Below are 15,363 nucleotides of genomic sequence, written 5' to 3'. Positions count from 1 at the left end.
GTCTTTTTTATCAAACATAATATACATTAGATGTCCTGATAGGAAGATTTTTTTTACACCCTCTCCAGTTTTCAATCAGTTTGGATCAGTTCTGTCAAATTTTGTATCAATTTTCCCACCTAACTCTTGGCAAGAAATCGAATGAGTACAGGTCAAAGCTAGCAGCTTCATTACATTTTACACAGCAGCACACTTGTATATATTAGAATACTACTTGGCCCCATGGTTTTCTGTATGTAGGTATATAAATTAAACCAACTTTACTTACAAAAATGCAAGTCAGAGCCCCTTTACAGATAGGGCAGGATCCAGTGGATATTATAATTTAATGGTGCAAATTCCCCCCAAAATATTGCAAGTAATCAAATAACCAAAAAGCAACACTTACATGTTGAAGCTAAAGTTTCTTGGAGGCCCTTGGAGGCAGTAGGGTCCCGTGGCAGTTTTCTATTTTTCCCAAAGTAAACTCTAATGTCAAAAATGCAAGATGTCCATCTACAGTCTATGCTTCAAACATCTTTGTGTGTCTGTGTTTGTGTGTTTTTGTGTGTTTGTGTGTGTGTGTGTGTGTGTGTGTGTGTGTGTGTGTGTGTGTGTGTGTGTGTGTGTGTGTGTGTGTGTGTGTGTGTGTGTGTGTGTGTGTGTTTAATGCCCATGTGGCCCTCTATGTCCACATGTGCACTGGTGTGTGTAATTATATCCCCACTTGTTATTTAGTCATTTAGATATCCATTGGTTCCCATTTCTTGGTCCTCTCTCTCTCTTTCATTATACATGTATGTCTCTCTCACACTCTTCTTGGCCGTTCCTCAGAGGGCTCTGGAGCAGCAGATGGAGTCGCATCGTGAGTCGCACAGCAAACAGCTTGGGTGCCTTCGAGACGAGATCAATGAGAAGCAGAAGATCATCGACGACTTAACTGAGTCAGTGCTTCAGTGTCATTTTTCACCTTCTCTGATATACTAAATCAGGCTTTCATAGTCAGGACTTAATTTTAAAATAAGTTTTGAAAACAGGAGTACAGGAGTATTTTAGAGCAGAAACATCATGTATACAAAATTCTTAAATGTCATGGAAAAGGCATTTTTACTACTATATTTGAGACAGGACTGTGCGACTCTAAATATGTTTGTATATGGTTCCTGAGGCAGACAGCTTACCCACAGCTGTCTGTGAGCTGAAATCTGAAATTCAATTCTACCCTCATAAGCAGTGTGAAAATGCTAAAATTGGGGATACATGGTCTCAGTAGTTGAGTTCTCAAAAGGCCCTACTTCTCTAAGCCCCATCCAAGCTGCTAGAGGGGCTGAATTCAATATGTGTGGGTGGTCACATGAGGAAACTGCAGCATTGAAGGACTTTAGAGTCAAGATGCTGGTGAACCAAAATGTGGGGAGCCACTAGGCTTGTTTGGGCTCCTTGAAAACATGCCCTTTCAAGTGCCTCCTTGTGAAGATGTTCTGTACCAGGCGTGACCGTGTAGGAGCAGCCTGCAGGGCAGACCCTCTTGAAGGACTAAGGTTTATTTTCCAGCTGGCGGGTTAGTGTCTGGTAACACCCAAGAAGCAGCTGCGGAGAATTTCTGAATGAAAAGACATTTTGGGGCAACTCTGCTTGTCCTGCTTACATGGCCTGATTTAAATAAGCAGCTTGAAAATGGATGGATGGAAGGATGTCAGTGGGTCAGTGGAGTGGGGCAGAAAGCATCTGTAACTGGAGTAGTGTAGCCCTTGAGATCATTTAAGCAGATCAGGAAAAGCGAGGGGTGAATAGTAAATGTTCTTCCAAGATTCAAAGTTAAGAAAAAGAGAGTAAAATCAAAAATGGTTTTAATTGATGGGACATGCAGCTGCATGTGCAGGACGGATATGTACACTAAAGGGACTTTTTTGACAAAATGATACACTTGGGCCACTCAGGTACCCCTGTGATTGGCTAGTTTTGCTAGTACAGCTTGGATGTGACTTTTAGGAAAAAGTACATTCTCACCCTTCCAGAAACTTTGTATTGCTTGAAAGTGCCTTCTTGTCAATTATATCTGCTGGCAAACTGCATAAAAATGCCTAAAAACTAATCTGTGATGGGATGCATTAGCATAAAGAATCCATAACTAAGTTTTTATGAGCTGTTCAACTGAAAAACTAAGCCTTTAAAAAGACAGCAGTTGATACAGGCAGGCAATAAGACGTGATGCATCAGCAGTAAAACTGTGGTATCCTGACAGTGTGCCTTTGTGTGAACCAAGCATTTTGTCCATTTAATTTCAGTTCTAGGCTTACGATATTTCTTAGTTAGGCGAAAGTATTTTTGAAACTATGACACTTGTGTTATAGTGGAATGAGGATAAATCAGAAAGCTGTGCAGCATTATGTTTACAGCTGCCTTTGCTGGATAGAGTAGCTTGCTAACACATAGCTAACAATAGCTTGCTAAATTGTCCCATCCTCATTTTAGTCATCAAATTGACCCCTGGTAGACCCCCGTGCTAAAATAATCCTTTTGACATGCTGAAATTGAACGTTTTTTAGCTAGCTACAGGCATTTGGTCTGTGTTTGAACCTTAATTGCATACTGTGGCACTGATTGTTTTACCTCTTGTGGGTGTGATTTTCAGAGTGTGACACTTTGCGTTCTGTCTCTATTAAAAAATGGTGCCTCTTCATGATTTTTGCTCCGGCTGATTTGAAAGTGTCGTGCACGCCACTGAGCTGAAGCTTTACTCCTCAGACTCAGGAAAGACTATTTATTTTTCTCATGGAACAGTGAGGTGGTTTTCAAGCTAAGGACAAACAAGCTAAGGACAAACAAGCTAAGGACAAACACGCTAAGCAAAAACAAAATACTGTCACAGCCCAAGCAATCATCCTATTTAAAAGCATTTTTTTCTATTTAAAAACCTCTGATAAAACTCAATAGTGTCCTGTAATATTTCTTGTAAAAAAGTTAAACAAATTTAAATAGAGACCATTTTTAAGGACATGAGACACATAAAGTCACATGCCAAATGTAATTCTGTGGAGCTAACCTCCATTTCCAAATTGCATCCATTGTATTACAGATTCTACTTCACCTTTTGTTATTTCAACCACATGCTCAAAACCTTAAACTTCCTTCTAGGAAAGTTATATTCTGAAACTATCCGTTGAATTGAGCGAGGCCTTTATTCACCTTTTCAGTTGTAACCAGGAGCAGCAGCTTGAGTTGGAGCAACTGCACTGTGACTTTGAATATCTCAGGAGCCAAGAACATCACAAGAGCCGGCAGCTGGAGGAACTGACGTGAGTCTCTGCTTTACTGTCCTGGCCGGCTTTCAAACACTTCACCATATGGAGGCCTCAGGGCGAGCTGCCTCTTTTGATTCACATCTTCCATTGCACTCTGTCATTTGTCTTCCCTTAGTCTGTTTATTTTCCTCTCACTCTGCAGCTCAGTCATCCTATTTGCAGTATAAGTCTCTCCCTGTGGCGTTATACAGTCAATACGTTTGTGGCTAAAATGAACTGGAGGCTAACCCTTTCAACCCTCTCCCTCCATCTTTCTGTATTGTTTTCTTTCTTTCTGTGTAAATCTCTTTGCATCTCCTTTATGGAGTTTGGGAATAAAGTAGCAGCTGGCTGCTAATAGGCCTCTTTCTGCACTGACCTTTGCAGCGTATTGCATCAGATGGCAGATGGGGAACAGCCCACGAGTGGGGCAGACAGTCTATGATACGTGTTCTTTACTCATGAATTATTCTAGCAAAAAAGTGGAACTCATTTGGGGTAAAGAGAAGTTAATTTAGAAAAGTATCGTAATGCTTCATAATTGCTCGTAACTCACTGACATTTTTTCTGCAGGGTTTATAGTGTTTTATAATCCCCATAGTTGTAATACATTGTAATATTTTACAATGTTTCCTGTGATTCAAATCCATTGATTTGATATTTTTCACTTTACTGAAAGAAAACAATGACTACCTGAGTAACTTATCACATTATAATGCATAATAAAGGATTACAATGTATGACAACAATGGGAATTATGATACACTAAAAAATTTCAGTGAGTGACCAGCAATAATAAAGTGCTATAAGACCTGAACCTATAAGTAGTTATATTAATAAAATGCTTTATGATGTGTTATAGTTATTGTAAAAAGCGTTATGAATACTTATGAGTGCTTATACAGTGCTATAAGCAAATTAAAGCACTGTATGTATGTTTTATAATGCATTTTAGACATTGGCATCATAGAAAGTATCATAGATTTTTCCATCTGTCTGACTATAGATTTCTCCACGAGCGACATGAGCAGTCAAAGAGGGACCTCAAAGGGCTGGAGGAGACTGTTGTAAGTCATAATTTACGATTCACTTGGCTCCCTCAGAGGCCTCTGATCCACTAAATACTCTAAACTGCTTTGACTGCACTATTTCCTTTCTCCCTTTTATACTGAAGGCTCGTGAACTCTACACCCTGCACAACCTCCGCAAGCTTTTTGTTCAAGACCTCACGACTCGAGTTAGAAAAGTAAGCCTGACACAACGTAAATACACAACACACTCAAATTATTTAGTTCATGTGGCTTTACCTGGACTGATTGCATAATAATAATTTTGAACGATGGCAGTGTTTTTCAACGCTAAAAGATCTGTACTGTTTCTGTCAACAGAGTGCACGGATGGAGCTTGATGATCGTGGGGGATATATCACCCAGAAACAGAAGATTTCCTTTCTTGAAAACAACCTGGACCAGCTTTCAAAAGTTCACAAACAGGTAACAATGAGCAGAATATGTAAAACTCTAAATCCAAGTGAAGGAGACGGAAAATAACATTTTACCCGTCCACCATTTCTTAAAAAAAGTAAGGACAAATTTGACTTTTCCCTCGGCATGGAAGTCTGATTGTGACTGCCGTAGCAAAGCTGTGAGACCCCAAAAAATTATTGGATAGAATATGAGAGGAGGACAATGAGAACGAGCAAAATTAAAATACAGAGCAGTTAACGATGTTCGTCATTGCTCTCCTATGGGCAAAAGTAGCGCTAGCGACATCAATCATCTTAGTACTTCACATGAAAGTCTCTTTGAAAATGGATCTGGAGGTTTTAAACCAGGCTGCTTTAGGGGAAAGGAAGCAACACAGCATAAAGTAGTTACTCAGACTTAATAAACACAAATGATTTCATCGCACAGGTGCCCACAAATACATTTAGTCTATCTCTAGCTGATACGCACAAACTCCCAAAGGCAAAAAGATGAGACATAAACACACACACACACACACACACACACACACACACACACACACACACACACACACACACACACACACACACACACACACACACACACACACACACACACACACAATCACATCCCATCTTTCTTTAATAATACTAAATGGAGTACAGCAGTGGACTGAGTTTCCATGTGCTAAAAGTTCTGCAGACTGGCACATCTCCTCGTGCTGGCAGATTGGTGAGAGCTGCACTGCAGCAGTGTCAGGCAGAAAACCAATCCTAAAGTGGCTGCTGGGAAACTCCATCCCATCCACCACCTGCTGATACTGTGGGAACAGAAGATGAAAGTCACGGTCATAAATCTGAAAACTCCCAGTGGAAGGTGATAAGACTCCCGAAGACAGATGACAGTGTGCTGTGTCTATGGATGAGTTCCTCTGCCCCTGTAGAGATATAGTAATGTTTGCCTGTCTATCATCTGCAAATAATCACAACTGTCATGATTTCGCTCATCACTTTCCTCCGGTGGAAATCCTGCCTCTATTTTATTTTTACCTTTTTTAGAATGACTCACCACCAAACAATAAACTAGTACTCCCAAACCTGCCAAACCTACTGAATTTCTGAATCCTTTACCTGTTAGACAACTTTGTCTGTTTGCTTAACCCGCTGGTGTTGTACTCGGTATCTCTGCAGGATGGGGATTACTTTGCATGATCATGTAGCAGCAGACTATGTGTTTAAGGTGCTCAGTCAATGTTTTTTCACGTTTAACTTTCCCCACTGCTGTAAGCAGCAATTTTAAAATGAACAAATAAAATGATTTTGCTTCATGAGTATAACCATGAAGAAATAATAGTAGTTATCTAGATTACATTACCTCCTTTTTACACGTTTGCAGGAGTGTAGTCAGTTAAAGAAATCAAACATTGTCAGTGCTTTGTTGGTGAAATCATAAATTAAGAAACATGCAAATGCACCACCAATACCAGTCAACTTTATTACTTCTATATGATACAACTGTTGACTGACCGAAGTATTTTTTTAGCATTAATAGTCCCTGATGGTTGAGCTCTGTCCTTTAATGGAGGCGGGCGGGGGCAAATCATCCCGTTCTGGGCGCTCCTGTTCTACATAAGCCAATGATCTATGTTGGAGTTCCTTTCATGTCTAACAGGAATGATGATAGGAAGCCCTGCCGTGGCTGCAGTCAGACCCGTCTAGTAGCCTTCAGTTTGAGGTAGTTAATCAAAAAAGGCAGCATAGGCTGTCTTTTTTTATGGACAATTTCCCATCAGGTCACACTTGACAATCCTCTGTCTCACCCAGCTGCACCTATTTGGCTTTAACTGACAGAAATGTTCCAGTTCAAGGGGGTTATACGATCACTTTGCTACTTGTTGTTTTACCATATTTATTGGCTTTAGTTGTAACGTGCTGTTAAAGCAGTATTCTCGGCACGACAGGTCTGAGCCCTCACACTGCAAATCAGGAGGATGGAAGTGGTTTAACAAATGATATTAGAACAAAAAGAAAAAAAACATTGTTATTCTGTCTCTTCAGAACAAACAAGAGCAAAACTTCATACACTGGTCTCAAAATTGTACATAGCAATGTTTAAGTGTCATAAATTCTTCAGATGTATTCAGAAAATATTAATCCCTGACAGGAAAAAAATGATTTATAGAAAAAAAAAAAAATCTTTGAATAATGTATACCATTGATATCTTCTTTCATTTGAGAGGATATATCACATTGTCACTGACATTTAGAGTCAATCCCTGGATTTAGTGTATATATTATTGTGTGTGTGTTGACAGCTGGTACGTGACAACGCAGATCTTCGCTGTGAGCTTCCAAAACTGGAGAAACGGCTTCGTTCTACAGCTGAGAGAGTTAAGGCGCTGGAGGGTGCGCTGAAGGAGGCGAAGGAGGGAGCCATGAAGGACCGCCACCACTACCAGCAGGAGGTGGAGCGCATCAAAGACGTGATGAGGGTTCGCAATCCCTTCCGAAGGCCCCATGCTGCACTGATAGGTAACACAAGCAAATCATTGACAGATTCAGCTATTTCAAAATAACTCATCAGCCATCAACAGCGACCTACAAACAGTACATGTTGCTGTTATTTCAGTGAAAGCTATGTAATCTGATAAAATGATCCTCTAATCTGTGGGGAGGGCAGTGATCCATTGCATCCAGCCATTCAAATTTGACCTGTGGGTATTAACATGCAATATCCCAGAGGTACTATTACATTTCTGTTTAATACATTAATTACTTTCTTATAATTCTGCAACTGCATTTCCATGTCTCAGTAGTTAAGGTCTGTGCAATCACGCTGAATCCAATTGATTTAAGTCCACAATCACATAAAGTGGAATCTAATCTTATTAAGACTACAATCAAATCACACACTACTGTTTTTATGTCCACAATTACTTCCAAGAAAGTTTATATAGAGTCATATTACAGTTTAGGTATGTTTTTTTTAGTTCTTCTCGAAAACAACTATCATCACAGTAATGTAACACTGCGGCTCAACACCTGCAAATATCAGCAACACATGTTGAAATAAGTAAACCCATCAGCCAGCACATCTTAATGCTTCCTCATTGCTCAAACAAAAGCAATGTATGTCTTAGGTTATGTGTCAGTATGAGTCCAATGATATTCTGTTATACAATATCTAGTTTCCTCTGCCGCCAGCTGAATGATATCGCTCAAAACTCATGCAATAAAAAGTTTTAAAGAAGCGTTTTCTTCACAGCATGAATGTTATTCTAACAGTATTGTTAAATGAAAATCTCAATATACTGTTAAGATTCATGAAAATCCCTATGGGGACTATTGTTGAAATCAAACGATGTTAAATGTAAAACCTCTCCACCAATCTACTACTGAGGTTGCACATGTCAGTGCTATGGTCTCCCTGGCTGCATCACTTTGCAAATTTCCCCGCTGCGGGACTAATAAAGGATTATTTTATCTTATCTTACTTCATCTTATTCTTTGCCTTTGTACACGACCTTCTGGCCCCTTTCATGTCTCTGCTGTGTGATTTCACCACAGGCAACATCAATTGTTGGATTTGTGTCTGTCATCTCCTTCCTTCCCATTAACCAGAACACCACATATCCATACACCACCTCCGCATGCATGAGCGAGATGTGAGATGAGTTTTGAGCAATAATCTTGTTCTATATTCATGAACTGAAAGTCCCAGAGACTCAGGTTCACCTTTGTGGAACACATTCATATGTTTGACAACTAAATTCAACAACATGTGTTAGGTCCCATAAACTGTGACAGTAACATCATACCTAATGATCATATGCTAAAATATCTGTAGTTATAGTTGGAATATTTAGCATATAAGGATTTATGACGTGAACTCTTCTGGGTGAAATACAATTTATTAGAAAAGCAGTGTAATCCATTTTAATCACAAGGATTTACTCCATCCATGTGTCTGTAGAAAATAATTGCACTCATGCGTTTGAATTCTGTGTGAAATAAATGAGAGACGACGGTGCTAGCGTGAGAAAATTAGCTATTGATTTCAGTGTTTTTTAGAATAATGTTTTTCATTTGAGGATTATTCTAAATCAACTGTGAATAACCATATAACATTTCGTAATCTCTTTTTGTGGTGAAAATGATTGTGTTTTTTAATGTATTGTTAAAGAGTTTTTTTCATAATTCAAAGGAAGAAAAAAGGTCTTTGGGGAACTAGAAATGCTTCTTTCCTCTCAGCTGATTTGATAGCTGGCAGGCTGCCAGAGTGTCTCTATTAAACTGCAGTGAATCCTGCATGTCATGGACACACAGCAGGTTTTTAGTGGTTTAGGACAAGATGTGTGTTCTTGTTTGAAACTTTGATCAGAAGGAGACTTGTGTTGTGTAGTAGGTTGATAGAAAGGTGACGTTACTGCTTTATGCAAGATTCGATTTGCTGTATGGAAACAAGGTCTCCATCTGAATACCGGAACGCTTTTCTGTCAAATTAATGGAAGACTAAAACCTAAAAACTAAAATATAGAATGTAAATTTCTCACTTTTTGGTTTCCGGGTTTGTCTCAAAGAAGAAAACAGGACAACTGATTTACAGAGCAAATATATATATGCTGTAGCAGCAAAAACAGAAATATATTCCCCTTACTCCAGTCACATTTAAACATATTATCTTATGCTACAGACGTCTGTGTAGCAGTATCCCTTGAGAGCAGTATACTGGTAAATAGGATGTTTTTGTCCTTTCTTTGATGAATGGATCAGTCAATAGATCAATTCTGTTTTATCGCTGACAGCCAAGCCTGTGCGCGCCGGCCACTACCCACCGTGCTCTCCCACCAACCCCTTCTTCATCCGAGGCTACAGAGAACACCCCGTTGCCTTCTGCAAAGCTGATTTCCACAACAGCAAAAACCAACAAACAGCTGCTCCGGCTGCTCCTGCAGCACCAGAGAGTGAGCCCAGGTTACCCGAGACCAACTCCAACCAGAACAGCCCCACCAAACACCTCGACTCCCAAAACAATGATCCACAAGACAACGACGCTCAGGAAAACATGTGAGTAAACTCGTGGAGTAATACGCATCCTTCTACATAACAGTTTGCACTACCAAACTTAAGGTCCACTTACTAGTTTTTTCCTGAAGTTTCAATGTCAGTGCAGTTGTCATAACAACGATCTGATGATGTGGACTGTGAAATGCAGTGAATGCTCCAGAAACAGCTACAGTAGCTACAGTAGAAAGTGGAGTTAGGATTATTTTGTCAAACTATTTCAAAGCTTTTCACGTTCTCACTTTTTACAGTTAGGTTAGTCTTTGTCACTGTTTTGACATTCATTTATGGGTAAACTTATATTTTACAGCTTTTATTACTATTTTATATTTTATTAAACGTAATCAATCTAGTGATCATGATTTTAACACAAAATAATCCCACTGTTACGTTTACATGAATGTCTCTTCCTCCTGTCTGTAGGCTTCGAGCTGAACCAGCGAGCCAAGCAGACAAGAACACAGCAGAGATGCTTGATTCAGAGAATGGTGAGACCTGTTGAGATGATGCCAGTTAAAATAATGAGATCTTATTTTTTTAGTGGTTGCCATTATTCCATCGCACCAGCCATTATATTTGTTTTATACTCTTATAAAGCGGTGGCTGTTAAAGAAGTTTACAGTGATTGCCTTGCTGCTATGATTACCATTCAGCCTGCTGTTTCTCTTTTTTTTCTGCTTTCACCTTCTTGTAATGGGCTCGTAGTCGGCCGTCTTAACAGTAATCCATTGGTGTGTGAGGAAAAGGTTTTCGTTGTAGGTTAACCATTTTTGGATTAAATATCTATATATTTATGGGATACAGTCTCATTTTTAGGAATTCACAAAGGATGGAGGATATTGCTGCTGCACCTTCATGTTTGTGTGTCTGTCTGCTCTCATCAGCAGCAGCCTCTGGAGGAGATAGATTAGGCTTGCAGTGTCATTACTCAGCCAGACAGATAACCAGCCAGACAGGCTGAGTGCCCACTGCAGCCTCCGACCCAGGGATGACAGTTGTAGAGTTGTGTAACAACACCACACCTCTTTGATTCTCCCGTAATATCAACAAAAGTCAGAAACTGGGTCAGAGCCAATATATCAATCTGCTGCAATAGTTCCTGCCTTTTATTCAGTAACAGTTATACGACATGTTATTGGGAGAACCCTTCAAAAATTTCATCAAGCTGGTTTTAGTTATTGCTTTCCATGTGGCTGAGGGCTTTCATCGCTGCCAACAAGAACATGCTGAGAAATCACAGACATTTGTCTCTTTTTGGCATGAAAATACTCACGCTCAACACTGGCAGCTGTTCTGATGGTATGACTCATCGCAGGAGAAATAAGTGTGCCACTTCTTTAGGTTTATTTTATTATGTTTTATTTTATTTTCAATATTTTATTCAGTATTCTTCACCAAACTGGACATATGGACCTTTTGGAATGGATGTGCTTGTGCACTGTAATGTATTCTGAAGTCAAACTCGGAGAGAAATTTGTAATTTACCGTCTGGGATATGATTCTACTCGGTGTTATGAATTTCAATAAGAGCTTATGGAAAAGTGTAAAACTCCAAGCCAAGTAGCTTTGCAAGGCATGTACCCCAAATGTCTTACTTTTCCTGTATTTTGAGTCTGTTGAGGTGTCGCTTTGACAGTTCCTTGTTAGGATAAGCATTTAATTTACTGCCATACCTTTTTTGAAAGAGATTAAACTGAGCAGCCTTTTAATCCAGTCATGCAAGGCTCCTTGATTATAGCCAGCTTATCAAAGTTAAGCACACAAATTAAGTAAGCTTTCTGCCATGAATACCAATGAATAAATGCACATAGACTTCTCAATTTCTGGAGATTGATCAACAGTTGAAACATCTTGATATGTCTGGGTGTCAATATGTTGTGTTATATAAAAATATGAATATTTGGTGTCAGGGTAGTTCATATAAAGAACCGGCCTCATTGAGTTGTAGTTCTACAGTAGCTGCTGGGAGGAAGACGACTTTTGATATTGTGCTTGCTATCAAAACACCTTGAAATTGAATAATATGAAGATAATCCACAGAATGTAACTATGAGCCATTGTGAGTTTATGAAATAAAGCTCTCTGGGTGGGAGGACTTCTCTTAAAACTTGCAGCGCTTTGTTATTATTGGTTGTGCCATCCGTAACGTATTAGAGTGAGTGTCCTCATCAGGAAAATGACAGCATCTGTGGTTTGTTCAAACATTGTAAAATGACTCTTGTTTACATTTTCCTGACAAGCAAGCTCTGGCAGTCAGGCAAATAAAATCCGCTCTAAGCATTGGTCATTGATTCAAACAGCGTGAAATTAATGTTTGTTTTGTTGCATATGTTCTTATGGTGAGAAAAACTTGCTGTTGTGTCTTCTCTGAGCTGATTGAGTAGAAAGACCAGTATAATGCACATATCAGTCTTTTTAAAATGACCAACAAACACTCTATTCAGTCATTTGTGTATGAGGACTTGTTGTTTGAGAACCAACACATTATGCAGCTGCTTGTTCCGATACCATCTATATCCAATGGCTTTGGGCTGTTTCAGTTAAACCCCATCTGTGTCTGTGACAAATCCACTTCTTCCCTTATTTACACACCACCAACCCTCTCACTGTGCACCTGCCTGCCTCCTTATGCACCTCTTTCTGTCCGCAGGAAACACCACAGATATCAATGACAACAGGTAAGACCACTGCACCCTCTATTAGGACTGCAAAACACCCACTGCTGTTTGTTGTCCTCTTACTGCAGGCTTCTATGCTGTCAGTTATGGGCAGAATTAACCTCTAAAATGTAACTTGTGCAGAATTGTATATGACTGATTGAGTTTTAGGGTTCATTTTGGACTCTTTGATGGGTTAACAACAGCAGATAATGGCAGGAATAGAGCTAGATGTATTTATGTACTTCTCTAGCATGTTTAATAATAGTCAGTTATGGGCAGAGAACAGGTTGAAGTATGTGATTGCCACATTCACCATGCATGCACCGATCCCCCCTGTATTTTAAGATAAGATAATCCTTTATTAGTCCCGCAGCGGGGAAATTTGCAGGCTTACAGCAGCGTAGAGTAAAGTGCACACAAGAGACATAGTAGAAGAAGACAAGATAAAAAAAAAAAAAAATGAAAAAAAAAAAAATATATATTATAAATAAGCAATAAAAACAAAAAACAGTAGAAAAACAACAATAACTGAAATATTGTATTTACAGACAGAAAAAAAACTATTTTAACTTTTTTAACTATTATTGCACAGTGTAATGTGTAATATATTGCACAGGTTTTTATTGTCATGTTATTGTTGTCATGTGGTCTGCTGGTCTGCTAGGACCAATTACTGTAACATTACTGATTTGTTTCCCTCACTGCTGTGTCTCTCTGCTCCATCGCCGCCCCCTTGTTGCTGCCGTCGCTCCTGCTGCTGCTGATGCTGTATCTGGTGATGGTTCTGCGGACAACGGTGCGTTGGATAGCACGTGTCTGAATGTGAATACTGTGTCCAGAACTGACATCTGTGACAATCAGGACCCAGCCAAACTCTACAGCCTGCAGCCGGAGGCCTCAGCCAGCTAATAGTCCTGGGCAAGTAAGAACACAGAACATAAGTTCAGAACATAACAACAGTGATTTTGATGCTTTTTCAATTAAAATACACGCCCTTCAATATTTCATTTGTACACATATATTGTCTAAAAAGCGTGCCTCAAATAGCAACATTAAATGTCATTGATTACATATAGATTCATAGCTCTTTCACACTAAGGCATGGATTTAAAGTGTAACATTTGTTTTGATTATTGAAACATGTCAAAATTGCAGAAAAGGAAATCAAGGAATGAAATGAAAATGATGTTAGAGCTTGCATGATGAATGAAATTAAACAGCACTGCTGCTTATCAAACATTACATTAATAAATCACATTTGAAACAGAATATTTACATGGAATAATAGATGTTCTTTTCTTATCCAAACATTTCCAGCAAATAATTTATCTTAGGTATATTCAAACTCTATTAGACTATTGGATATATTAGTTTGGGAGCAGACTTTGTCATCACTATGACTTTATATTGTATTGGGTCTCGGCCCTCAGGTGCTGTTCAGAAATTACAACACTGCCAGCTGCCAGGGACAGCTTTGTTTTATTTTGTGGGGCCCCAAGTTAAAAATACCTACACTCAAAGAGAACACTGTGAGACACTTTGTACAAAAAAACCCCAACAAACAGCATCTGTCTCGGATCAGCACCATACGCTCTTTTAACTCACTCACTCATAAATCCCAGTGAGGGTCAAAGATTATACAATAATATAAAAAAATATTCCTCTGAAATGCCCAAAGGAGAAAGAGGAATTCAATTTCAGTGCCTCTGGGTTTTTACTTCATCCCACTACTTTTACTGTCACACGCTTCATTCTGTTGCCTTTTAATGTATTCAAGTGAATATTATTCAGCACCACTTGTCATAGGTACAACAGTGAATTAATCTGGAAACCTTGGTCTTAAATTGCAGATCGAGTACGAGTTTTGCAGAGTGCTGTTGAATTTTACATTTTATGCAGTCTAAATATGTCCCCAGACTCCAACATGCAGTTCCCAGACACAACTAGCTCTCAGTGAAGACACCAGAAAATAAAATGATTCGAGACATGTTCCTTCTGGCAATGTTGGCATGACTCACTGGCTGCTCTTTCCTTCTCCCTGTTGCTCTGAAATCTATCCTGATTATTGCTCTAACTTTCTGTTTCTCTGTTTGTCTCTCTCTCTCTCTCTCCAGGCAGATGTTTTTTTTCCTGAGGCCTCCTTTGTAAATCTGCATGCAGCTGATCACTGTCCTCCCAGCCTCTCCTTCCTCTCTCATCCCCACCTGCTGTAAACAGACCCTTATCTCTCCAGTGTCCCCTTTCCTTCCCCTGCTTGCTCCCCTTTAATCTATTCCCTCCCTTTATACTGATGTGAGGTGTATGTTGGTATCAGTAAGATCCATGGCATGCACTGAATCTCAAATGTCCGACTTGGCAGCTTACACCCATATTGCTGCACACTCTCCCCCCCATGAAGGTGGGGAAGAGAAGATGCAGTGCTGTAGGTAACCACTAGGGTGTGCTGTTTGTCTCAGTGAGGGTATCACAGTAGACAAAAAACAGCACATTTAACAATAAGCTAAGTATTAATCACTATTACTATTATTAAACATGCAGATCTTAAAACTCAACAGTGAACCTCAAGATCACTTAGCTAATATTTATACTTTATGACTGTGCATGTTAATTTTTAATGTTGGTCTTCAATGCATAAAGTAGTAAGGGAGCAAGTGAGTCAACAATACCATGAAATGTTTCAGTCTAAAATAAATTTGTACGTCAACGTAAATGGGGAATTCAGTCTTAAAGAAAATACTTGCGTTTAAAGGATAAGGCTGGTATTGTTCAATCTTTTTGTTTGTTGTCAACAAATCTCATGAAAAGACCAAAACCATCAATGCATTACTGTGTCTCAGTATTTTTCCGACTTGCCCAGCCCGCCTGTGGCTCTCAGTCTCTAGAAAACTGCCGTATATGTTTAAAAACAGGC

General features: G+C 39.3%; 1 protein-coding gene across 2 annotated transcripts in view; it reads left to right on the top strand.

Annotated features, from left to right (window-relative positions):
• kif5ab (kinesin family member 5A, b) overlaps nt 1–14,685 on the top strand; it is a 54,682-nt gene extending 39,997 nt beyond the window's left edge. The window contains exons 19-29 of one of the 2 annotated variants that reach the window (XM_054616909.1): nt 814–923; nt 3,177–3,278; nt 4,270–4,330; nt 4,438–4,509; nt 4,652–4,756; nt 7,044–7,260; nt 9,534–9,795; nt 10,216–10,280; nt 12,443–12,470; nt 13,314–13,374; nt 14,567–14,685. In XM_054616909.1, coding sequence (XP_054472884.1) covers nt 814–923; nt 3,177–3,278; nt 4,270–4,330; nt 4,438–4,509; nt 4,652–4,756; nt 7,044–7,260; nt 9,534–9,795; nt 10,216–10,280; nt 12,443–12,470; nt 13,314–13,374; nt 14,567–14,665 — 1,182 coding nt within the window. In that variant the 3' untranslated portion in view covers nt 14,666–14,685. Of the gene's footprint in view, nt 1–813; nt 924–3,176; nt 3,279–4,269; nt 4,331–4,437; nt 4,510–4,651; nt 4,757–7,043; nt 7,261–9,533; nt 9,800–10,215; nt 10,281–12,442; nt 12,471–13,313; nt 13,375–14,566 lie in introns of those variants that run through there. The other variant, XM_054616910.1, reaches the window with a different exon arrangement.
• Nucleotides 14,686–15,363: the final 678 nt, after the last annotated feature.

The sequence above is a fragment of the Anoplopoma fimbria genome, chromosome 17 (assembly GCF_027596085.1).
Source record: "Anoplopoma fimbria isolate UVic2021 breed Golden Eagle Sablefish chromosome 17, Afim_UVic_2022, whole genome shotgun sequence".
Lineage (NCBI taxonomy): Eukaryota > Metazoa > Chordata > Actinopteri > Perciformes > Anoplopomatidae > Anoplopoma > Anoplopoma fimbria.
This window is presented reverse-complemented; position numbering and strand designations above follow the sequence as displayed.